Source organism: Stigmatopora argus, chromosome 9, assembly GCF_051989625.1.
Source record: "Stigmatopora argus isolate UIUO_Sarg chromosome 9, RoL_Sarg_1.0, whole genome shotgun sequence".
Classification (NCBI taxonomy): Eukaryota; Metazoa; Chordata; class Actinopteri; order Syngnathiformes; family Syngnathidae; genus Stigmatopora; species Stigmatopora argus.
The window spans coordinates 15,684,345-15,710,756 of record NC_135395.1 but is presented as its reverse complement, the minus strand read 5'-3'; the positions used below and the strand labels follow the sequence as shown (position 1 = coordinate 15,710,756).

Sequence of the window (26,412 nt, the reverse complement as noted above, 5' to 3'; positions counted from 1 at the left end):
CCAAGACATATTGGCAGATCATTGAAGTTCAACTCAGTACTTTGTAGCCGAAAGTGCAGGCTTACATTCAGCAACTGAACATATGCGCACAAAGATTTTATTTTTTTAGCCAGCAGGTATGAGAGAGAATGAAAGAACTGATTGTTCAGTGGAACAATCAAAGCCTGACGCTAATCAGAACTCTTGCCAGCCAGTATGGTGAACTGGTTGGGATATACAATGGAGCTTTAATGGGTGCCCAATGGTTGACTGATGTGATTGCTCCCCTTCATTTCTGGGGAGCAGAAGAAAGAAATCTGCCTTGATCGGACAGGGCAGGGATGGTTTTTGGTAAGTTTTATATTGCGTTGGAGTAAGAATGTATTTTTTTGGGGGGGGGAGAAATTGCCTTTTCCTGTTGAGTCCACCCACTTCAAATACAATTAACCAGGTATCATCAATTTCATCCCCCAAATTATTAATTCATTAAAGAATCACATTTTTATTGATTTAGAACATTTTGCGGGTAGTTCCCTTGAAATATCGTTTAACCTGATACTTTTTGATGATGTCATTCTGTAAATGGAACTGCAGGGAAACAAATTGGAACTCAACTAAACAAATAGACACTCCTCAATATTTTGCCATCCTAATTTTTTGAAAACATTTGGATTTAGACGGAGAATTACATATACATCAGTCTGTGTCTTGTAGTCAATATTGATATGTATCATCATTTAAGTACAGTAGGAAAATGGCCCTTAAAGGCCTCCACTTAAATATGCATGTGGGAGTCAGGTGTTCATCTTTCTTGTATTTATATTCTGATATGATCTTTATATTTTGTGTGTGCGTGTATTTGTGTGTGTGTAATGGAGAACATAGTTGCATGTGTATGGGCAATAACCTGAGTACTGACAATTCCTGTGTGAGTTTGAGTGGGCAGGCCACATTTTCTTCTGTAGTTGATAGTCGTTTTTTTCCGTCTTCTGACAGACGGATTCATTAAATCATGCTGCAGTGGTAACCTGCCGTGACAGGACGCCATTGCCTCCTTGGAATGCCTCAATCAGAGTCTCTCACGCGCTTAACAAGGAAGTAAACACGCTAAATTGTCTGTTGGAGGAGAATGAAGAAGCTGTCTCAATCCGGCACGTCATGAGTGATGTCCACAGTAGTTTGTTAAACATAATATATAACAGTGCTCGTTTTCCTCTTACGTTAACACAAAATATAGTACTTGCCATTGGTTGAAACATTAGATAATTTTATCATATACAATGGGATATTTTCTGTAAATGATGCCTGTCAATAGGTTTGGCACTCTAATCTATAGTGTACTAAAGTGATATTAATTGTTATTTTGTTGAAATAATTATGATCTGAGCAGAATTATAATTGCATTTTTTTGTAAATGTCCTTTTGACTATAATGGAACTGCCACACAAACAAGGGACATGTTGCACTAAAATGTATTAACACGTTGCATCAGAGACGTGATTGATATGAAGCAGAATGATAAAAACTAATGAGTAAAGAATAAAAGCATCACACGTCGTGCGATGTGAGTGTTGCGCGTGCACACATCACAATGTCGCGGTTCAAACATGACATTGTTGAGGCCTAGTCTAAATAGATACTTTTGGGGATATTATGTCGAGATTGATTAATGGAAATAGAACTGTTTTGTTTTTAAAGAAGTACATAAAATAACTAATTTGAAAATGCACAAGACAATTTTATCTTCCCTCAAAAGGTGTGCAATAACAAATGTTATTCATAAAAATTGGGGCCTCTGTTTGGTGCAATGAATTTGCCTACAGATGGTGGAAATGGCTGCCTGGGAGCTGCCTGCTTTCAAAACAGGGAGAATTTTATTTGGAGTGTGTTTAATTCGGGGGTTGGTGGCTTTGTGTGTTCCTTTTAATGCTATTTTAAGAGAAAGACCGGCAGGTTGTGTGCAGCGTGTGAGTGTAGGATATGTGAGTGTCAAGGTTGTGTTTTAATTAGAGAGACAGCCATGTGTCCTTGGGATAGCGCAGAGGGTCAGAAGAACCTGGTAGTCCTGGGACACGTCTGGCAAGTCTGCTTAACTCCCATTACTCAGATGTGTAGATGCACTTAAACGTGCACACGCACTTTCATGCACATGCACGCACATATGCATCCTTGTGCTGGCCACTAAGCAAACAGCCATTTCTTGTCACCGAATGCAAAATTACAGCTAGCACTGCTCTGGAGAGATTAAGAAAGATAAGGGTGAGGTGGCGTTGAAGGAGCCATTTGAGAGTCAGGTTAGTGGGATTGAAAGGAGAAAAGGTTGAGAGGGGAGAGGGAAGGAGCTGCTGACATTTATATGCTTGGCCAACAGAAAATGCCACTTCTGCCTGGCATCTCGCTTTCATTTTGTCCCACTCTCTCCAGCCTTGCCTTGACCCAATGCTTCTTTCTATATGACAGCTATTTCCATAGACCTTGCTGTACCTGTACAACCTTCCACCGGTCACTTGTGCTCTCATTTCCCTGCACCAGCCTTCCCATTTTCATGTCTCCCATATGACCTGTGGCTTTCATCCAGCTATATCGTACATATATTTCCCCGCTTGTATTTATTTGCATCTCACGGATCATCGCCTATGCCACATCACATGCTACGTTCGTCAGCTTTCTGTTTTGATTCTCCCATCCTTCACGTTTTTTTCATTCTTGCATACATATATTTGCTAAAACCACTCCCTATGCAGACACCTTAAATGTCGCTAGCCTAGACCCTAGCCGATCATGGAACTCATAAAGCCTCCCAGATGAGGGGATAGTTAATGGCTGTTGAATAATGCATAGCAGGGTGGATTTAGAGAGCTGAGTCTATTAGCCTGACCAAATACTCTTGGCTTTTATAAAAGACCAACACTTACAATTACAAACTACATTAAGGCCGGCATTCTGTCTCACTCTCCTTCCCTGGATTCTGTTGCTGCAATAATCACTAACACTATAATTTTGTCCTTTTTCCCTTTTTTTAAAAAGTTCTAGCGCCTTTAGCCAACTGACCCTTTTAGACGAGGTCACTTATGGGCTTTTTCTAGTTTTTGCATCTCTTTTTGCTGTGTCAATGGTTAGTGGTCCTTTTAGTCACTGTTGTAGCTGGAGAAAAAACATGGGTGAGCTGGAGGACAGTAGCATATTTTATCTGTGGGAACATGGTTGCAATTGTGTATGTTTTTCTCAGTTGTTAATTTTTTTGTGACAGTTTTGTCTAAGCGTTGGCCATCTATAGAGTGGACACACTAAATACTAAAAATTGAATTTTCTATTACAACTACAACAACAACAAAATAAAACCAAAAATAACACATGTAGCACCTCAACAGTTTATCTCTGTAAATTATTGAGTGAAAGGGAGATATTTGTCTGGGTGTTTTATAATTCTTGGGCCCCAATCCGAAATAATTTGAAACCATTAAACAGCTCCAAAAAATCAAAACCTTTAGTCAAAAACATTTTCATGATTCACATTTTAGTACTAGATATTTCATTCATTTTCTGAACCGCTTTAATCTCATTAGGGTAGCCGGGGGTGCTGGAGCCTATTCCAGCTGTCTCCAGGAAAGAGGCAGGGGACACCCTTAATCGGTGGCCAGCTAATCGCAGGGCACGAGGAGACGGACAACCATTCACGCTCCCATACATAGGAGCAAATTAGTGTCCAATCAGCCTATCGTGCATGTTTTTGTAATGTGGGAGGAAACCGGAGTTCCTAGAGAAAACCCCTGCAGGATCTGGGAGAACATGCAAATTCCACACAGATGGACCGATCTGGATTCGAACCCATGGCCCCAGAGCTGTGAGGCCGATGCGCTAACCACTCATCCGCCAGGTCGCCCACTAGTTATTTCCGATACATTCAATCAACACAATTTCTCGGCTGCAATAGTTGCAGTAGTACCAATATATCCATCGGTGCAAACAATGTCTTCATAAATGTGTATGTAAGATGCTCTTTGTTGTGCCACAGGGACCATCTCCAACACTGTTATTCTTTGGCCCGGTGATGTTTCTCTGATGTGACCACTTGGTTTCCCTTCTGGCAAGCTCCTTGCTCAATGGCCTGCACTATATATAGTAATGCTTGAGAGTCATTGACCTTTAAAATGATCCTATTGTTTGATATCGACATACTTTGAAGCGTGCTATCAAGCCACATGTATTCCAAAAGCAGAATGCACACAACATTTAATGCAGATAACACATCACAAAGTCGCTGCACAGCATTCATCTTCCATACCGCACATCCTCGTAAGGGTTGTGGGGATTGCAGGAGCCTATCCCAGCTGACTTCGGGTGAAAGGCAGACTACACCCTAGAATGGTTGCCAGCGAGCCGTAGGGCACACAGAGAAACAGACGACGAGCCACACTCACAATCATACTGCCACCAATGAGAATGGAGCCTGCGCCTGCTCGCACCGAATTCAGGCGAGACCACTATGCAGCAAAAGAGGGATTTCAACATTTCATTTTTTTCCCCAAATTGTTTTCATATTAATATCGCACTTTTTATCAGTGTACCAAGCATAGTTTTGTGAAGTTTTTTTTCTTTTCAGAATTATTAATTCAAATCCCACTTCAGGCATTGTGTGTGAATCAGAGAAAAATAAACTCACTACTCCGTAACTCAAATGATAATGAAACTATGGATAAATACACAAAAGCCTTACATGTTATCGTCCGATTCCATCCCTTTAAAAAATATATACATTTGTTTGTTTTACTTTATCATTGATGTTATATCGAACCTCTTTATGAATTTGTGCCAGTTTCAAGAGACTACTAAATTTCTCAATTCTACCTTTAAAAAGAAGAAAAATATATATTAAAAAACAAAAATATGCTTTTTTATTAGGATTGTGTTTATTATTAAACAGAGTTTTTTTCTTTTTTTTATATATTCAGAGTTTGCGGTAAAACGGAATTGTGGTAATCCCAGCATTGTCAAGTGGGGTGTATTTTATGTGTCCGGTTTTGTGTGTGTGTTCATGGTGGGTTGTGATTGTGGTTGTGTGTGAACATGTAGGCACGTATTGAGACAGCAAAGGACCTTTCTGACGGTATTCCGCTGTCTCTCTGGGGACACACGAGGAGCAGAGGGCAACTGCAGTCTGATGTGGGGCATCTGTTCCCTCATTTGTTAAGCTTAGCCTGGTGTGAGTGATTTAAAGATGGTGAGCATGGAGGAAGTGGGTCGACGGTGAGGGAAAGTGTGTGTGGGCTTGTTTTGTGATTGGTGTGATGGGAACAGTTGGTGGAGTGGAACGGCAAGGTGTTGTTGCAGCAGAGGGCAAGTGCATACTTGTCTTTGGACTGTGTTAAAACTGACCCAGGGCGTTGGCTGCATTCACCTCATTGACCACAAGATGGCTGGCAGGCAAGTCCACAGGTGGTACGAAATAAACTCTTTTTCTTCAACACGCTTCCTCTATTGTTCAGTCTGAGCACGAAGCTGCCAAATTTGTTTGTAACCGATTGTCATATTATCTCACACCTTTTTTTAACCATAATACACGTTCTCCAAATGCTTTCATTTCAATGCTGTAATCTCAACAGGGATTTGACATGCATAATGTCAGCGTCATGGGGGTGCTGGAGCCTATCCCAGATGACAATAAGCACCAGGCATGGGACATTGGTGACCTGTCAATCGTAGTGCACAAGGAGACGTACAACCACACATGGTCACAATTATACCTAAGAGCAATTTAGAGTGTTCAAGCAGCCTACCATGCATATTTTTGGGAAGCACTGGAGAAAACCCACGCAAGAACAGAGCATGCAAACTCCTCACAGTGAGGACCAACCTAGGTTTGAATCCTTGACCGCTGAACTCTAACGACGATACGCTAACCACTCAGTCACCGGGCCGCTCATGGATACTCCATGGCGAAATAAAACACAACTTGGGCTCTGGGTTAAGATTGTAAATGCAACATGTTAATCAGACTCATTTATAGCAGTAGCTAGTAAAGAGCAGGACACCATCACACTTGACCTTTTTTCTCCTTCAGTAAATTCTGAATGATTCAGGCTTGATGTGGTAGCTGAATGCAATTGTTTGAATCCTGGAGGTGAGTTCAGGTCAAATAAATCGTGCTGTACAACCAACTGCAGATGAGATTTATTGCTAAAGTAGCATCCTATAGAAACAAGTCTCTGGTGTGCCATCACTGACACAGAAAGCTTATAGTTTTCTGATTTATGACTACAGTGGAGAATTGAGTGCTTCATAAAGATTTGCTCCCGCTTGAGATTGAGTAATCAGTGAAGTGATTTGACTTTGGTGGATTACATTTCCAACGAGCTGTAACATCAGTTTCAATGGGGTGACTTTGTCAAAGAATACACACACAAGGAGTTATAGTCCTTCTATGGCCCTTTGTCAAGGTCATATGGATTAGAAATGATTGGGCTTCCAATACTCTACTGGCGAGCTCCGCATGATGAATCATCACTACATTCCAAATCGACACCAATTAAGAAGGTTTTGTTTATTCTGCTCTGGGACATGCTGTGGCTGTTCACTTGGAACAAACAGCCTCACCCCTTCTCTTTTCACAAGCGACACTTTGGTATTTACAGGGATTAGCACACTGTGCCTCTGTGGTTTTGTGCCTTTCCATCTGCGTTCTTCCTTATGCACTGTAGGGCTAGTATTTGTTTCAGGCCCAATGGTTTTCCTTGCATCTACACACTCGTGTTTACTTGCGTGCGGTGTTTCCATGTGTGTGCCAACAGTCATGTCACTCACTGCTTACTGTGTAGTCCTGCTCTATTCATGCAAGTAGTTTCATGTCTAAAAGGCATGCTTTATGAAATGTGTGGTTGTGTAGCACATTGCCAGACCACTGAATTCATTTGCATTCATTCCACTGCCTGTGCCTCCTCAGAGCCCATTCTAATTACCAACCCTCTCTCTCTGTCTCGCTGTCTGTCTGTCTCTCTCTGTCTGTCTGTCTCTCTGTTTCTCTGTCTGTCTGTCTCTCTGTCTCTCTCTGTCTGTCTATCTCTCTCTGTTTGTCTGTCTCTCTATCTCTCTCTGTCTGTCTGTCTGTCTGTCTCTGTCTCTCCCTCTCTGTCTCCATGTCTCTATCTCTCTCTTTCATGCTCACTCGCTGGAGTTGCGGTAATACATCTGTCTGAATTTTCATCTCTCTTTTTAGCCTGCAAGGAATGTCTTCATATTGGTTTGTTTGCTGTCAAGCCTAGCTACTTTCTACAATTTTAGTGTTTGGAGTCACAAAAATAGTGTGTGTAGTTGTGAGTGAAAGCAATAATCCGTCATATTCTTTGTGTGCTTGTTGTGATTGCTTTGGGGTCGAGGGAGATGTAGCGTGTGTTCATCGGAAAGCAGAAGTGAGAGGGAAGAAGCGAGAGCATCGTGAGGCGTATAAAATCTGGGATTGTGCAATAATCACTACAATGGCCGTGGTCAAGTCTCTAACAATGTACATTATCCTCCCCTTGGAAATGGTCAGTGTTGCAACTAATTTATTCCCCATCAGTAAAAAGGCTCCAAGGCTCGTGTACATGCTGATATGTAATGATATGAGCCATACCTGTAGTAGTCCTTGTTATGTGGTAATAGCACACACTCAATTTTCAATTGAATAACATTTCTAGACATTTAACAGCCAGAAGTTGCCTTTCCTTTGTTATTATTTTATTTTATTTCACTAAAACCTTTCATTGGGGTACCATATGGATGAGACAAGCAGCTGTAAAAGTACGTATAAATTTCAATTTGATTACATTGGAGTTTTCATTTGTTGATGTTTTTGCAGAAACCATTCAACTACAGTTCTGTCACTATCTATTTTCGGCTTTCCCCCTTACCTTGTAAATAAATATATCTGTGAAGCAGAGGGAACTTTAATGTATATATAATAATAATATAAAATGTTTCATGTCTGTGAAGCATGGGCTTTGCATTGCATTTCCGAAATTGATCATCAAAATGGCACACAAGTGTGTGTATTTGGAAAAAAAAAACTAATTTGGAGAATGCAGGCCCCTGCAGTGAAGCGCTTGAGTGATGCTAAGCTTTCCGCTTTAGAACTCTAGCGCTCCACTCTAGAAGGTTCAACGCCTTCTCCAGGGAAATGCTACTTTCAGAATCACCTGAAGCCTAAACATAATTGTGGAGTTGTTTTTGAAGATGTGGTAACAAACAAGCAATTACACTAATGCATACACACACACACACACACACACACACACACACACACTCACACTCACACTCACACACTCACACACACACACACACACACACACACACACACACACACTGATAAACACCCCCCTCCCACACACACACTCAGCTGTGCACATGAGGAAAACTTAATACAAAAAAGCCATATGACGCATGTCTGCTAATTATCATGGTCTGTATGAAAATCGATTGGGAAAAGAGGAAAGGGCTGTGTGCCCTCGGTTTCTTCATTTGAATTTTCTGCCCTTAATTGGACTATATGATTGTGTCAATTTAGCAAATGGAGTCCCTGCCATTTATTCCCGTGTCTACAAAGATGAATCATTGGCTGTTTTTATTCTAATTGCTGCCTCTAAGCCCCATGTCATCAATACAATTATCAGCGTTTCTGTCAGCACTGTTATTACGAATGTTTTTTATCTTCGCCGTTAGTGTTGTTATTGCCGACACTGTTGTCAGTAAAATCATCTTCAGCGATGACTTTTTCATCAAGATCATTAACAATTTTACTCCCAGTTTTCTTGGGTGTTATTATTTTTATCGATATCATTATTGTTTGTGTCAAATTCATCAGGAACCAAACAATTAAATGAGACATCCTGGAAGTTACTATGTTGGACGAGATAACAAAGACAAATTATAACATATATACGGTACAATAGGTTAGTGAAAGTAAGATTAATCCTGCAGAAAGGAAAGATAAAGGGTGGCAGCATCTATTTCTGGTGTTTGACCTTTTTATAGTCATAATTATTTTATCTTAGCACAGCAGTGAGGCTATGTGGGAATTTAGTCCAAGTTATTAAAAACTACTATCAGTATTAAAATGTTAACTGTGGATATCTGAGCACTGGCCATATGATAAGAAGGAGTGAGCAGTGAGTTCGATGGCATTACTAAAATTTATGGTCAGTTGTATATTGATAAATAGCATAAACTGTTTATCTATGAAAGCCTATTTCGTTAAGATTATAAAAATGAAATCATTGAAACAAAAATGAACTGTACAGTAAGGCATTTCAAAACTTAAAAACGTAATGTACATAAGTATGACATGACTTTCTCACAGTGTGCTCGTGATATTTTTTTCCAGGATCTAGTCTTGGCTTTACCATTGCAGTTGTGCTCGTGTGTGTGTGTGTTCCCTGGCAGAAAAGACTTGAATTTAAATCCCATATTTGTCATAAACACCCAATTTGAATACAATTTGTAGTCCACCCTCTGTGATGCACTCATAATGTGCTTAGATACCTGCTGTTACTGTTTCCTTTAGCCTACTAAATCATCAGGTTTTTACTTTTTTTTTTTTCCCTCCTTCATATATGCATGCCCCTTATATAACGAAAAGCTGAAGATTTCTCATAACCGACTTTCCAAAGTACCGCTTCTGGAGGGCTAAGTCCCAGAGGAACCTTAGGGCAAAAGATACTCCACACTGTCATGGATGTCTTCTGAAGCAGTAATGGTCCCTCCACTGGCCTCTATCTGCTACCCACCGAGTTGAGTTGATGTTTTTGAACTCCAGGCTAAGTGGAGAAATGTTGTGGGCCCTCTAACCTACATTGACTGACTTCTAAGGGTTCCTTTTGGAGCAGCGAAGCTTGTGGTCATTGTCTATCTGTCTTGTCGCATAAAAATGGAAGTGTGTTTGAATACAATGGAAAAGACTAGATCAAATGGTTATCCATAATTTGCAAGGGTGTTTGGGAGCATGGGCCCTAACATTTCCCTGAGCTAAGCCTTATATATATATATATATATATATATATATATATATATATATATATATATATATATATATATATATATATATATATAATTGATTGCCCAAAGCAGGAAACACTTATTTATATTTTGAGCTGAGTCAGGCAAAAAATTACCTGCATGTTTTCCGCATCTATACTTTTTGCCGAAACACCACTTCCTGGTGATAGCAAAAATTAATTTCCTGTCATTTACTCTGGTCTAAATGAATACGCTCCTGTTCAATCCGGATTATCTTTTTCCATCTCCTCATTGATTTAGTACAAAACAAGAAGTAACCAAGCATGATGAAAATGGTCATCAAACTACAAGTTGGCATACGATTATAACTTCACACAAACCGGTTAGGCAGACTAAAAATACAAAATCATGTGTGGGTTTGCAATGTGCATCATTGCTGTTGGCCGCAAGCATCAAACAACTATGGAGGAGGGTTGTTTGGTGAGATTGCAATACATGTGTCAGGGAAAACTTAAAATAAATATGTGAAATGAGCAATTGGTTTGTCGTGACTAAAAAAAAAAGACCATGTCATTTCAGCAGTGTAAATATGATGCACGCATATTTAATCACTTGTTCAAGGAATTCATCAAATACAAATAGGCATTGCCGAAAGATCAATATGAAACGGTGCCCTTTAAAAGATGACAAAGCCAATTGTTTTTGCCAGTTCCTATGATGATGTGAACACACACACACTCACAAATACATTAATGTGAAATACACAGATATATACAACCATAGTAAATGTCATCATAACTGTCTATCATTTTTGCTAAGGCCAGACAGATGGCCCCATAACAGTAGATGTCACACAGAAATGTTTATAGACACTTGACAGTCATGTTGCTGAGAATTCTTGCCACAATGTACATAATAAATCTCTGGCATGTTTATTTTATTTAGGACCCACAAAACCTGATGTAAACATGTGGTGTTATAACCCTATGGCCAATTTGTGAGGCTTTTTTGTATCCATAGTGAGCCTACTTTATCATTGTGACTATAATTTCATATATTCATGGGTAACCAAAGTACCACACACATAGACGCACATACACACACACACACACACACACATACACACACACACACACACACACACACACACACACACACACACAGCGTAACCCCTGAATCAGTTGCCAGCCAATCGCTTGCACAAGGAGACAAATTATTACTATTTAAGCACAAACTCACAAGGGACCATTTGGAGTGTTCAATCAACCTGCCTTTCATGTTTTTGAGATGTGGAATAAATCTGGAGTACCCGAAGAAAACACACAGGGACGGGGAGAAAATGCAAACTCCTCACAGTAAGGCTGGAGCCAAGCATTGAACCCTTGAAACCAGAACTTTGAAGCAGGCGTGCTAAACACTCTTTCACCATGCCACCCAAATAGTGCATATGTTTACCAAAATGAGATACTTGCTCTTTAGGATAAATTCATGGTAAAGATTTAAACACTTGCGTTGATGTTTTTAGTCTTCATGTGAAACCTGGATTTTCAACGTGAAAATGTGGATAATTATTACACCAATAGAAATGTAACTTTACCATCATATGTTTAGGATTTTCACCAGTGATAGAATCACAAATGCAAAAGTTTAACAAGGGAATGGATAATATCCTTTTTATCACAAGACTGTAGAGCACTGCTGAAATCGAGAAAAGTGGCACCATACAAACCGATCATAGTTGGGATCAGGTTAGGCACTGATTATGAGAACAATATTTGATTACCCAATTTTCACTCGTGGGTGTCACAATTCATAACCTCATTCTTGGGTGGCATATGCATAACATATATCTTATTTACTATGTTTTGGTGAAACGTGTTTTTCACCTAAACTGTTTCATCTGGTTTGCAACATCCATTCATTGTTTTTCAATATTGCTGCACAGAGTTGCTGTTTAGAGAAAAATTCTCATTGTTAATTGCTGTGTTTGTGGAACCGTAATACATCCATATGGTACAAGTTCCCCTAAACACTGAAAATGAAAGTCTCTGGGCAGTTGATGTGCATTCATGAATAAATATAAACATACACAGCTGCTGTCACACATGAAATACAAACTATCTGAAGCATTTTAGCACCGGCAGGGATGACGGTGTAGAGGATTATAGCAGAAGAGAATGTTAAATGACGGATTGAAAGAGCTCCAGCCTGACCTCAGGGTTACCAGTCTCAGCAGGTTACAGCTGGCTCGTTTATTCCACAGAGCAACACATCTCCTAATAAACCTCATATGTGTAGTTTATTCTGGTGGGTGAGGATTAAGTCAGAAATGTGATCTCTTATGATGCGGACAAGCAATGATCTTTTTTTTATGGGGAAACTGGGAATGTATCAAACCAGACATATAGGGAAGTAGTGGAAGTTATCAAATAGATTTATGTCAATCAAAATGTTGACAATACTCTTCTGACTTGCGTTTTATGGCTTCCTAGTACAATTTTTGGACCGTTTTGCTAATAAAACAGTGTTTATGCTCTTTCTCCCCTTTTTTCAGAGATGCCAAGCAGTCCAGGTGGTCAGTTCACATTTCGCCCGTTACCGCCACCTCCTCCTCCACCCCATGCTTGCACCTGCGCCCGCCCAGCACCGTACACTCAAGTCAGTCTGCAAAGGAAGACCATGCCGACACGATGTCAAGCCAGCCATGGTGTTCCGGGGGCAGACACTAGTTCAAGCACAGACCAGGCACAGCTTCATGACAGCTGGGTGCTGAACAGCAACATTCCCCTTGAGACCAGGTATGGGAATATACACATTTTAATAACTTTCTGATATGACCTTTGAATCGTACCATCACAGATTTTCACACACTAATTATATAATAGAATTTTGTCAAAGTCAAATTTAAATTTGAATATCAATACTCACAGATATCCACAACTATATATATTGTACAATAAATATGATTTATTTAATGGTTTGCCCTTGCATAGTTGAAACCAATGACATAAGGGGAGGGAAGGATCTATCACAGAGCGCAGTACCTGGTGGAAAACAGTAGTCGAGACTCATCTTTATCATATGACGAGTTGGAATACAAAACTGAAAGTGCGTCAGAGAAGGAAGTGAGTCCCTAAGAAGATGATTCAAGTTCAAATTGAAGGCAGGCTCATCATAACACGGGGCAAATGGGTGCGAAAAAAGAGAGAGAGAGAGAGTGCCGGACACGGAAACAAAGGGGGATTGATCCATTAACATCGGATCGCAGGCGCCTACCTCCAGCTACATCACTTTGGTAATGAATATGGCTTCTTGGAAAATAGCAAAATGAGTAAAACTGTGTCTTGAGTTTATTTTGTTTATTTTACAAAGAAGAAAAATACGGATTGTAGCTCAATGAAGTCCAATCTATTGATTTTAGTGAAGTACCTTCTGAAGAGATAGTGGAACTTTAAAAGAAAATTTAAAAGGTTTTTATGACATTTAAAGTTTTGGTTTCGATTGGTAATTTTATTGTCTGTTCTTAACTGTAAATTTATCATTTTGCAAGCTAAAATATGTGCTTCTTCCAGGCAAATCCTACTTCTATGTTGTTTGTGTGATTAGAGCCATTGATTTAATCAGATGAATGAGTGTCATTTCATTAAAAACATGTATTTCAATAGGAAATGGCAAACCTTCATAAATTCTGTTGAGAGCAATTAAGGACACGGGTGCAACTATATTTGGATGTTTTGAACGTGAACAAAAAAAAAGTGGAGCAGCACACAAGCCTCATGGGCAATATTATGTCTTTGCACACCATCTAAGCCATCATGAATCTCTCAGGTTTTTCACTGGATATTCTCACCACACTTCTGAAGATTCACCAGGGGACCATTATGAGTTAAGACGTCCCAAAAACAAAATCCGCTATATAGCACAAATCCTCTTTTTGGGAACATGTCGAATTTCCACCTTCAGTTGTGACACCTGAAACATACTGTACCTTCTAATGCTCAGGTATGAATCACTGGAGTTTCATCCCATCAAACAGAATTAAGTATATTCCAGCTGCCTGAGTAATAATTGATCACAGAATTATCCTGCAGATTCTCATTTGTAAGGCTGATTTAGAAAGGAAACAGAAAGGTGCACAGAATGTGATTGCAGGTTTAATGAGGCCGTTGTGTGGCAACTAAATTCTGGCATTTTGCTTCACTGTCTTCGCTGCGTAATGTGCCTTGAATGCAGAGTTTGACGGTCGTTTCACTGGTGCCTCTGGAGCCCAAAAGAACTTTTTTTTTTAATTCTCATCAGATCGCAAAATCTTCATTTCTCTTTAGGCCAGTTGATATGATCTTTGGCAAATTGTAGCATCTTTTGCACACTTTTTTTAACAGAGGGACTTTGTGGTGATTCGTGTCAATAGATTAGCTTCATTCAAGTAGATTAACGTTTCCCTGTCACAGTACTTACAGGTACTTCAGACTGTCTTTGATCATTTTGGAGCTGATCATTGGCTGAGCCTTTGCCATTCTGGTTACTCTGTGATTCATTTTGATTGTTCTCTTCTGTTTTATGTCACATGGCTCTGGTTTTCGCCTCATTTTAAGCGATTAGAAATCATGTTAGCAGAACCTCTTATATTTTCTGGCACCTCTTTCGAAAGTTTCCCCTCCCTGTATTGACCGACCCATTTTCCTCAGGCTTTCAATGAGAAATGCATATCATACGGTTGCAGGCAACAGGTGCTGACTTCATCTTTAAAAATGATCCACGGACTCACACCTGCTTTTCACAAAATTGATGACCTCACTGTATTTTTTTTAAACAGACTCATTTCAACAGATTGTCAAATGACACAGGCTTAAGAGTGTGTATGTCATGAATGTCTTGTTGGTTTTCTGAGAATTGACTGCAATTACTGGTAACTTGTTTAATATGTAGCAATAAAACATGTCCTGAAAACGTAGATTTATCTACTTTAGTACAGTCGTAGGAACAGTTAAGATACTTCCCAGAACCCTCAAACTACAATACTTTGACTCATAGCCTTGCCTTTTATTCTCTTTCTTATCACTAAAACATGATAGCACCCATCTTGTATGTACTGTATTTGCATGAGTCTACCTTTTGAACAGCCCTAGGGCAGTAGGACTCATTTATTTCCTGTATCAAGGGAAATTTGCCCCAAAATGAATTTCAAGCCTACTGAGCCTTGCATCTAGATAGTTTGGAAGATGATCAAATGCCGCAAAATGAAAGATCGTGAAACATTTCAAGGATAACATGCTTTTTAATTTGTTTTCGTTTGAAAATTCAACATCATCACTGAGTGAACTCTTTAGTTCAAGAAAATCAGAAGGACCCATTGATCTAACCTGTCAATTGACCCCAAAACATAGAAATGCCCACCTATATCTGTCATCTATTTGTGTATGCTTGTCTCTAGGCTGTGCGTCTGTGTGTGTCCCAATTGGATCTCCTTTTAGACTTGAACTGGCAATGACCCTTTGGGTGTATGTAAGCATCTTGTGCAGACTCTGTGTCCCCTATCTGACACCAACTCTTAAGCTGAAGTTGGATGGGTGGATAGGCAGGGGACGTGAGACAGTCAATGAAGAATGGATGTCATTTGTCTTCTCTTAAATTGCCATGGGGCTACATGAGTTAGACAAACCGAGCTTGAGAAGCACAGAGAAAGGACAGATAAAATCAACAGGAGAGCAATATTCCTCAAGAGAAATCTCATGTGACACAAGGTTTAGAAACCAAATGAGAAAATGATTAACTACAATTTTCTTGTAATTATCTTGACATGGCTGTTGTAATAATGGCAGAATAATTTTCTTGTAATACAGGCATTATTTAGAAATATGGTTGCACACAAAGGGGCCTGGTGTCCTTCAATGTGCTCCTTCTGCTTTCTGGCTCGACATTAAAATCCACCAGCAGCCAGTGTCCTCACATCGTGTGCTGCTTCATGAGAACACAGTCAGACAAAGATATGCATTGCACACTGTCAACCAGCGTTAATGTCAATAAAGAATACAGTAAGGTAGGGCAATGGGTGAGGATCTTTTATAGCAAAAAATAAATAAATAAATAAATACATGAAGCACACACAGTTCTTTAAAAATATTATACAAATAAATAAATAGAATGTAATTTCCCACTTAGTTCAATCATTCATCTTGCATACTGCGTATCCTCGCAAGGGTTGCGGAGGGTTGTTGGAGACTAGCCCAGCGAACTTTGGGAGAAAGGTTTACTACACCCTAGACTGGTCGCCCGCAACGAAGTCAGGCGAGTGAACCTCTACACCAAGAGGTGGCCAGCTTGTAGTCAATCTACCCAAATGACAGAACACTGCAAAAGCTGCTTATAGTTCCTTTGCCTGCAAAAATCCACTTCTTTCTAATTAGATTGCACCCCACTCTGTATTGTCCTGCTACCTCAGCTCACATCTCTTTTTTCATTATAGTGAAAAGATTCACTACACTTAATTTTAATCTTATTTTTATCTTCATCTGCCATCTAAAGTGGCCCTCATGGGGTGAAAAATCAGAATTTCGCTAATGCAACCATAAATTGAGTAGTCATTTTGATGAGTTCACAAAGGAATAGGTAAGTGATTGATCTTTGCTTGATGAGGCTTTTCATACTGTGGTACTGAAACTGTATGATAATATCATATTACAGATAGGGATATAGTCTGACTTTGTAAGTAAAAAAAACTCATTTGCATGGTGCTACCATTCATCATTGAATATTTTACTTTCTTACAGTACTAACACAATAACATATACTATATAAATCTTCAAGTTCCAATGCCACCAACATTGTTATTCTCCCCAATGTATTATATAGGTTAAAATGAGTCTGTGACTTGGTTCGTTTAGGTCAGATAAGGTTTCCCAGATTGGAAAGACATTCCAGCCCAATCACTAAAAACTACCCAGTTCAATAAAAAAGCAGCCTAAATTACAACCACCGATTCAAAATATGTTTTTTTTAATATTACGGCGCTATAGTTTCATATAACTATTGCTAAGGAGTATATTTGTGCAACAAAACATATAATACAATCGTGCTGAGAGAACTCATTTTTTATGTTAACTTTTGAGATTAGATTTTTTATGTATGTATTGTTGCTTGCTAATTTAAGAGACGTTTTAGATTAGAAATGAACACACATGCAGTATTTGTCCGAATTTGTACGTTATTAAACATTTATTTATATGCAAAGCAGTGCTGATGTAGGACATGCATGTCTGAATTTTTAGTGGTCTTCTATGCATGAAATAAATTTACATATTCTTGGCCTTTAAAGAGTTTCTGTATGCTGTCTTCACAATAGACAGGTTATGTTACCATGATCTTTTTATTTTTAATTATTCATAATAAACAAAAAATAACGATTTATATAACCTTTGTTTTTATTTAACTGACATCAATGCACTTTGGATGGATGGATAGCACATCCGCCTCACAGGTCTGAGGTTGTGGGCTGTATGAGACTTCTTGTGTATCCTTTTAGAGTTCTCTTTGTTCTTGTGTTTTTTTATTTTTGGATAATCCAGGTTCCTCCCGCATTTAAAAAAAATATGCAAGCCAGGTTTGTTTAAGACTCTAAATTGTCGGCAGTTGATAATGTGATTGCAAATGCTTATTTATATGTGCCCTGCTATTACGTGCTTGATTAAAATGAATAATTAAATGGGTTCCAGCTAGTAGTCTGGCAGCCCACCGGAGGAATGGTTAGCGTGTCGGCCTCACAGTTTTAAGATTGAGGGTTCAATCTCAGGTTCCAACCTTCCTGAATGGAGTTTGCAGCTTCTCCCCGACTTGCTTGTGTTTTCTCTGGGTACTTCTTCCCAAATCCCCAAAACATGATTGGTAGGCTGGTTGAACACTCTAAATCAGCAGTCTCAAACCGGTCCTAAAAGGGCCCCAGGGGGTGCAGGTTTTCATTCAAACCAAACAAGCGGACACCTTTTGCAAGTGTAATCAGTTGATTGCAGCCAGGTGTTACTTATTTAAGAAGGCTCTTATTGGTTAAACTGTCGACACTGGATCGGTGAAACAAAGACCTGGACCCACTACGGCCCTTTGCGGAATCGGTTTGAGACCCCTGCTCTAAATTGCCCCTAAGTATGAGTGTGAGTCTGAATGCCTGTCCGTTTCCTTCTGCCCTGCGATTGGCTGCTCACCGATTCAGGGTGTCCCTCACCTGATGACCTGATGCATCCTTAGTTGGCTGGGATAGGCTCCAGCACCCCCAATGATCCAGCTTGCAGTTTATTCTTGAGGAGTTGGCTGCCAATCAGCCTACAATGCGTGTTTTTGTGATGTCAGTGAGAAGATGCAACTTACAAACATGAAGGCCAGAGCATAGGATTGCACCCTTGAACCGAGAGCAGTGAGGCAGACACCGCCAGGTTATTTCCAATCATTTGAAATATGCAAATGTGTTTCTCCATTTTAGACACTTCCTATTCAAACAAGGCTCTGGCTCATCGGCCCTACTGTCGGGCACGGGGCAGGCTTACCCCTTGACCTCTGGGACCGTGTATTCGCCTCCACCCAGGCCTTTGCCTCGCAGCAGTGTGACCAGACCACTGTTTACCTTCAACAAGCCTCATCGCTGCTGCAACTGGAAGTGTACAGCATTATCAGCGTCACTTCTCACTCTCACCCTGGCTCTGCTGCTTACATACGTCATTGGTGAGTTTTTAATTCCCATATAACTCCAAACTCCAAACATATATATACATATGCAGGACTGAGATAACATTTATTATTTGTTTATGTCACCTAACAATATTTGTTTTGCATTTTTATTGGATTCAGAATTAATTACAAATGTTCTCACTTGCTTTGAGACGAGTGATACGAATATGACACAAGGCAAATGTATTTGTCTCACACAATTCAACAAAATGGTTTACATCAGCGATCCCCAACCTTTTTCTTACCGCAGACCGGTAAAGCTCTGTCTATTTTCTCTCGGACCTGTAAAGCTTTCTATTTTCCCGCGGACCGGCTAATGGGGAGGGTGACAATCTAAGACAAAATTAGGTGGCGGTGCGGTTGGTGCACGAACGGCATTCACGACAGCAAAACAAAACAGAAAAAACTTCCTAAGCATAATAGTAATTATTTATTCTCATAAAAACTTTTCTCATTTCAAGTAGGAGGGCAAGAATGAAAATGTTAATATTTATTACTCTGACGGACCGGCACCAGCTGGCTGGGGTCCATTGGTTTACATCACACGAAAATCAACAGGACAAGTGAACGAATACATACAAGTGACATAAAATAAGTAAGAGTTACAAACAAAAACAATTGAAACAGCAAATAGACATAAAAATAAATGCATGGATGAAAAGCAAAAACCATATAATTGGGTAATTGAACAATAGTCGCAGTTATGAATACTCTTTTGGAAACAATAGCATTTTCGTGCTAATTTAAGCAGATAACTGTTTGAGGTCATCTCTGATCTTCAGGTAATTTGTTCCAGAGGTGAAGAGCTTAATAACTGAATGTCCTCTCACAATTCTTGGTTCTTGTTTTGGAACATGCTGAAAACCAGTTCTAGATGATTAAAGGGGTCTAATTTCTTCGTAGGGATCAAACAAATCAAGCATCTATTTTGGTCCAAGGTCAATAAGTGTTTTGATGACTAGCAGAATTATTTGTAGTCTATTCACTGACTCACAGGAAGCCGGTGTAATCATTCTGAGGAATGATAAGGAATTTCTCCATTAATTTCAAGCAAAAGCAAATGGTATATAACATTTTTATGATTTAATTTTGCTTCAAATATGGTGGTGATGATGAGGGTGAGAATCTTTGAGTAAATATTGATGGCAACTGAATTAGTATTATTGCTGAAACGGTCCAAGACCACAATTACAATGTATTGGTTTATTTTAATGCAGACTGTAAGCTTTAGAGGAAGGCCCTGTCTTGGTCTTCTTGTTTTGTGTTTTATTTAATGTTTGCCAATAATTTTAAAGCAAATCACCAAAGGGGCTCTCTCAATACAATATAAATTTGAAATATAATCAATGCAAACTACTAAAAGGCAATTACACACAAGTAGAATGTTGCAGTAATAAGCTGTGCAAAATGGATTTAAGCACATAAAGTAATGTATTCTGAAACTGTGGGAAATTCTAAATCGCATGAGTCCTTGGACCAAAGCACTCAAAAATAGTAATTACTCCTTGATGAAGAGACACATAAATTTAGTTGTAAAATTTTAATTTCATAACGCTCTCTCTTTCTCTCTCACGCTCTCACTCTATCTTTCTCTCACTCCCTCTCACTCTATCTTTCTCTCACTCTCTCACTCACTCTATTCCTCTCTCACTATCTCTCTTCCTCTCTCGCTCTCTCTCTCCTCTCTTTGTCTTTCTTGCTCGCTCTCTTGCTCTCTCTCTTTCTGACACTGCTGCTTGTATAACTGCAGATTACAAGTTTTTATTTGAATTTCTGTTCATGTGTTCAGACCTACATATTACAATGGTGAATAGTTTAGGCCTCAACCTTTCTCAAAATGCTTTATTGACTCAAATGAGCTATTCATGACTTATAATTCCTGCTTCTAAGTCTCTTTCCAGGATAAATTGTGTATAATGGCAAGGCTTGTGTGTGGTGACTCTGGTTTTGATGTTTTAAAAAATCATCCATTTTCTTCCACTTGTTCAGTTTAACTTTGGATATCGGAAATATTTCCATCCCAATTGTTAGACACGTGGTCCTATCTTCATGACTGGTCCAAATATAAACCGTCTACCTGCGTCAACCAAAGGTTTCCACAACGTTATCAATCCAGATGTGACATTCTACATCGCTAAACTCTATTTGGGTATTTGACTGCCTTTGGAACCCACACAGTTCACATAGCAGCCCCTACCCTTGGCCATTCCCTCAGATATAAATCTATCATCAAGGGTTTCCACTTTCCGATTTTGGACATTACCTCCCAGTGCGAATTTGTGCAGGTCATAAAGCAAACAAGTTATAACATGATCTAACATTTTTTATCATCATTAAGAATTCCAAATCATGCTTTGATTGGTTCCTCATTTAGGTTCTGCTTTCCTCAGGTGAACCTACCATTTGAAAACTTAACACTGATGATTGTCAAGGCGCGCAAACCAGTTGAAGGTGATGTTCAAGGAAATGGCCATAAAAATTGACAGTGACTTAAAGTGCATTACAGCAACCCAATGAGATCACTGCCTTGCATCAATATAATTAGTGTACATACTAGAGAATCAAATGGCACAAAATAAATAAATAAATAATGAAAATGCAATATAAAACTTAGCCTCAACTTCAGCCCATGGTCTCAAATTGAAGCTACTGCAGCCTTCGCTTGCAATTTGTTCCTTTCATGTGACGTTTCTCAAAGTCATTCTCAGGCTGTCACACTTGGTTGGGGGGTTCACATTAATCACATACTGGGACACACGCACACACACACGCAGGCACACACACACACACACACACTCACACACACACACAAACACACACACGCACACGCACACGCACACGCACACGCACACGCACACGCACACGCACACACACGCACACATTCATGTGGCAAAGACATGCAGATGAATCCCCTGGCTGAACCATGTTATCCCATTAATGTCCCGGACCTGGTAATTAGTATATTAGTGAGGAGTGTGAGTGATGACTGGGCGACAACACAACCTTTTAATTGGTGTCATGCTCTATTCTTGCTTGGCAATGATTGATCTCCATGTTACCATAGCCCTGGTACCTAAATTTAGATGGATGACATAAGAAAATTGATATTTCACCTATACATATACAAAAAAAACTCAAGATCAAGGTGGTCATGGAATTAATGTCTTTATTGAGGGTAAGAGGTTGAGACACAGGTCACCACATGATTAGGTTTTCTCATTATATAGTGATTCTTTCTCATTACATAATGATTCAGTCATTTCAATGAATTAGGTAATATCCTTTGACAGGCACTGCAAGATGTCCTCAGGAGTACCGTTCACCATATTTCATCTTTTGTAAAATACCTCAATATGAGTAAAAGCATCTGCACTTCAGTGAAATAACAAGTATAGGCTAAAAATCCAAAATTTGACTTTGGTTTACTTTTATTACATTAACTAAGAGAAAAATAAAAAAAATACACACACACACATAAAAATTAAAGTGAGATAATTTCTTCAGGTAACGCAAATTTTTCAGAAAGATATTCATTTGATGTTTAATATAGTTGGGTATTGAAACAATTTAACATTTTACTTCGTAAATTAGCCAGATAGTATCAATAGATTTCTCACAATGCTGGAATTACATCGAGCCATGTAATATACACGGATATTTCAAAAAGCAGCAAAACTGAATATATCAACCTTAAAGAACTAGAGGAAATTCTCCTGGGGAAACATGATTTCCTTATTTTATTTCAAACTGAGGAAACAGACAAGCATTACCTTGCCAGAAAACTGCAACCCTGAAAACAGTTGTTGTTTGGGCAGAAAGCATAGAGTGTATGCTTAAACTCTCAATGAGATTTGTCTCTCAGCATGGCAAAATTCTTATACCTGTTGTTGCTTTTTTTCAAGAATGATAACACTGATAGAAAACCTTTGTCTCAAAGCAAGGATTAAGCCTTTTAGAGATGCCAAGACGGTATTCTTATTATTAATAAGATCACTCTATAGATGTTTTGTTTGGGAATATGAAACTCCCATTCATTTTTCCATAATGTAAACCGATTAAGTATCAAATACCTCAGCCCTGGAATGCCTCTTTCACCCTCTACCTTCCCTGAAGCTCACATACAGCATGTGTCAACTAAAGCAACAGTATTTAGAAATTTGATACCATTGCTTTTGTGCGGAATTACCATAACCTAAAAAAAAATAAAAAATATGTTGACCTTATAGGAGATTAAGAAAAACTAATTCCAAATCTTTTCTTAATCCAGCACTGGAAAATGTGCCTTTTTTTCATTACAAAGGACCTTAAAGTTTATATTTAAAAGCTAACATTGCAGGCAAATATTCCATGTACAAATATGGGAGTATATGACAATCAAAACCAATAGCAATTTTGTTTCTTATTTTTTTGTTTTCCCTCATATTTTCTCACTCCCATTCAACCATACATTTGTACTCTTTATAGTTATATGGTCAAATGGTAGCTCTGGTCTAGTTACCATTAACAAAATGGCATAGCTACTTTGTTCTTGTAACACTCTTTCCGATAGTTTATGATCGATCACGTGGCACAAATCAGATATGTGGCACTAAAAAGGTACATGGTCAAACAACAACAACAACCATTTTCATTTGTGAATCAGGCCTCCTCCAAATACTAATAAAAATACGCTCTATACAGGTTATCTGCAAATTCCAGTAGACTGTAAATCTCCAAATCTACAAATTAAAAAAAAGTCGCTTGTAAAATATAATGGATGTGACATTTCATACTTGTTATTACTTTCTTAGTCTCTGTAAAGCAAAATTGAATGTCTTCTTAATTTAACACACCACAGATAGGACTACAATTAACCACCCTTCCAAATTTGATTGCTTTAAGAAATTGCCCAGTCATTTATATTAAGTGTCTTCAAAAATTTGATAAAACCTACCACTTTCAAATGTTCTCTGCAGTTTGCTAAATACTCTAAAACCCCTCAAATACCAAACTAATACAAGTACTATGACGTGAAAAATAGACGGTACCTAATAGTAAAGTCATGTGTATACATTCCTCAATATTTTAGAAATCAGACCCAAAATCCATGTCATTCAAGAATCCAGTGTTCTATCTTGTCATTTTTGTTATTATCAGAACAAACGGTATCTGTATACTTATTATATATACCTATATTATATATACATACCTATACTATCTTTTGGGATGGCTATTTTTGGGGGAGTTTTTTTGTGCTCCCCAGGCTTGCGTGGGTTTTCTCCAGGTGCTCCAGTTTCCACACTCTTCCCAAACACATGAACACTCAAAATTGCCACTATGTACATTTTATGCGTAAATGGTAGTCTGTTTCCTTGTGCCCTGCGATTGGCTTGCTACCGATTCAGGGTTTCCCCCATCTGGTGCCTGTAGTTGGCTGGTATAGGAACTAGCACACCTGCGACCCTTGTGAGGAAACTCAGTATGGAAAATGAATAAATTAATGCATTTATAATTAAAAAAAAACTGTTTTCACTGTGGTTGTTATTGTTCACGATTGATAAAATGATTGCAATTTGGCGTTTGTGAATGCGAATTGTTTACTGTGTTACGTGAATGTTAACTGAGACCATGGTGAAATGTTTCCAATCAGCTAGAGCAATTATCTTACATTATTCTCTTATTATACTCTTTTGACGAAGGAGGGGAAACCAGAGTACTCATATAAAACCTATGGTAGCATGTGGAAAACATAAAAATAAACTGTAGATGTGCTCAACACTAATCTACTGTGCCCAGTTGGAAGTTCTAGGAATTGCAACAATAGGCTAGACACAAATCAGCAAAATAGTCCTTAAAACTAACGTCATATGAGTATTTGAGAGCCTGGTGTATGAAGTTTTATAAGACTCAATTACGCAGAAGAAAAATAACCCACCCAATAATGAAGCAATAATATTTTTCCCTGATTAAGGTCTATAATTAGCACCTAAACAGGGCTATGCAGTATAAAATGCCAGTATTATTGTCGCTAAAATATTGCAGCACATGCCACGTTTTAAGTAGGTGACTACAGTGTTTGGCCCTTTCAGTACTTCTCTCGCTTTCTTCTCACAATCCCCCACAGAGCTGTAGAGACTGTGAATTGCTTTGTTAATTTGTTCATTTCCCAGTGCACCTCCATCCTGCAGATTTAACTTGTTATTAAGCGCAGCACGACCATCAGATATGAGGAGCAGGGCATTATGATGGGGCATTTAAGGAGAGCTAGAGGACAGGTTCAGATTGCATCTATAATCTTGAAGGATAGATGTGATGACACCACCGCCATTCACTCATTTTATTGTCTAAGCCTCATTTGAGTTCTGCCTCTGTAAAACCTTGTACCCTTTTTTGCCAGGGAAGCTTATTTGGCTAAGTATCAAATAATTTCACGCGATAAATTTACCAATTGAAGAATTTGCTATTATGTATTCTATAATCTAGAAAACTGGTGTTAGACCGTTCCTTAAATTCAAGTGTGTGCTAAATTTCCTTCAATCAAAAAAGAGACAAAGACAGTTTTAACCAATCTGATCTCCTGCTTAGCCCATTTTTATACAGAGCACACCAGCAAAATCTTGGAGAACGAGCACAAGCTTCTACTGGAGCCAATGGTATCAATCGGTTTGGTGGGAAATTAAGCATACACTCACCGGCTCTGTTCCACATAACAATGAAATTGGCTTAATTCCATCCATTTCACAAACACTGGTAAGGCAGGTAAAAAGGTTTGTTCCCAGGCGATTCGAATTGATCAATACTGCATGAAAAAAACAAAAGATGAATGGGCTAAAGTTCAATGCACGTCTATGGGGGGAGTCATCTCCACTACACTAGTGCTAACCTCACACATTTTCAAAAGGAAATTGCAGTGTTGTTAAAAATCGAGCTTCTAAAATTGATACTACACATTCTTGATTACTGAATAGTATATGTGAGCCCAGTGTTTATCCACATTCCAAATGTATTACAGGACTTTCAATCTAGATTTAAGCCATCTTTGTTATTGAGCAATTGGTGAACAGGTTAAGAAACTGCAGTATGATTGGAAGGCGTATGCCAATCTAGACCTATTAATAATGTAATTTCTTCATTACAAGTCCCACCCAGAAGTAATTTTCCTGTAGGGAATGTACATGTCATAAATCGTTAATGTTTTCTCTAGAGTCATCTATTAACCATATGAATAAAGGAGAAATCCATGCTGACAGACACAATAGGGTTCATTGTGTAGAAAATAAGGAATTAAAGCTTACTGTGGTAACATCAAATGACAAATTGGTATGGAATATTATTTTGTGAAGATAATCTGTCACTCCAGATGGTACAGATGTAACGCGTGCAGCTGGCTTCTTTGTGGATGCATTTGACAACTCAAAAGGTAATAACAAATGGTGTTGCTGTCTTTGATACCTCCTGCTGTGTGCATTGGTTAGATAATATTATGAAGCAATCTATTGGTGGGCTTGCAACACTTGGGATTGAGGAATTTACCAGAATAACCAAAAAACACGTTTACTTACTTCTTATATAGGTTATGATTAGAAATCTAATTCTCTTGCTGTCAAACATAATTTAAAATACATCAATGCATGCGAATTGTATACATCACTTAAACTCAAGGGATGTATAGTTGGTATTGTTTTGTTGAGGTCACAATGAAGTCTTGGTCAGTGATTGGTCTGCCTCAAAGCAAGCAACAATTCCACTGAG

At 38.8% G+C, this 26,412-nt stretch overlaps 1 protein-coding gene across 1 annotated transcript in view; it reads left to right on the top strand.

Moving 5' to 3' along the window:
• The window catches only part of LOC144082296 (teneurin-1-like), a 138,291-nt gene that overhangs the window by 35,064 nt on the left and 76,815 nt on the right, over nucleotides 1–26,412 (top strand). Inside the window, exons 4-5 of the mRNA XM_077609342.1 lie at nucleotides 12,521–12,764; nucleotides 18,437–18,675. Coding sequence (XP_077465468.1) covers nucleotides 12,521–12,764; nucleotides 18,437–18,675 — 483 coding nt within the window. The remainder of the gene's footprint in view (nucleotides 1–12,520; nucleotides 12,765–18,436; nucleotides 18,676–26,412) is intronic.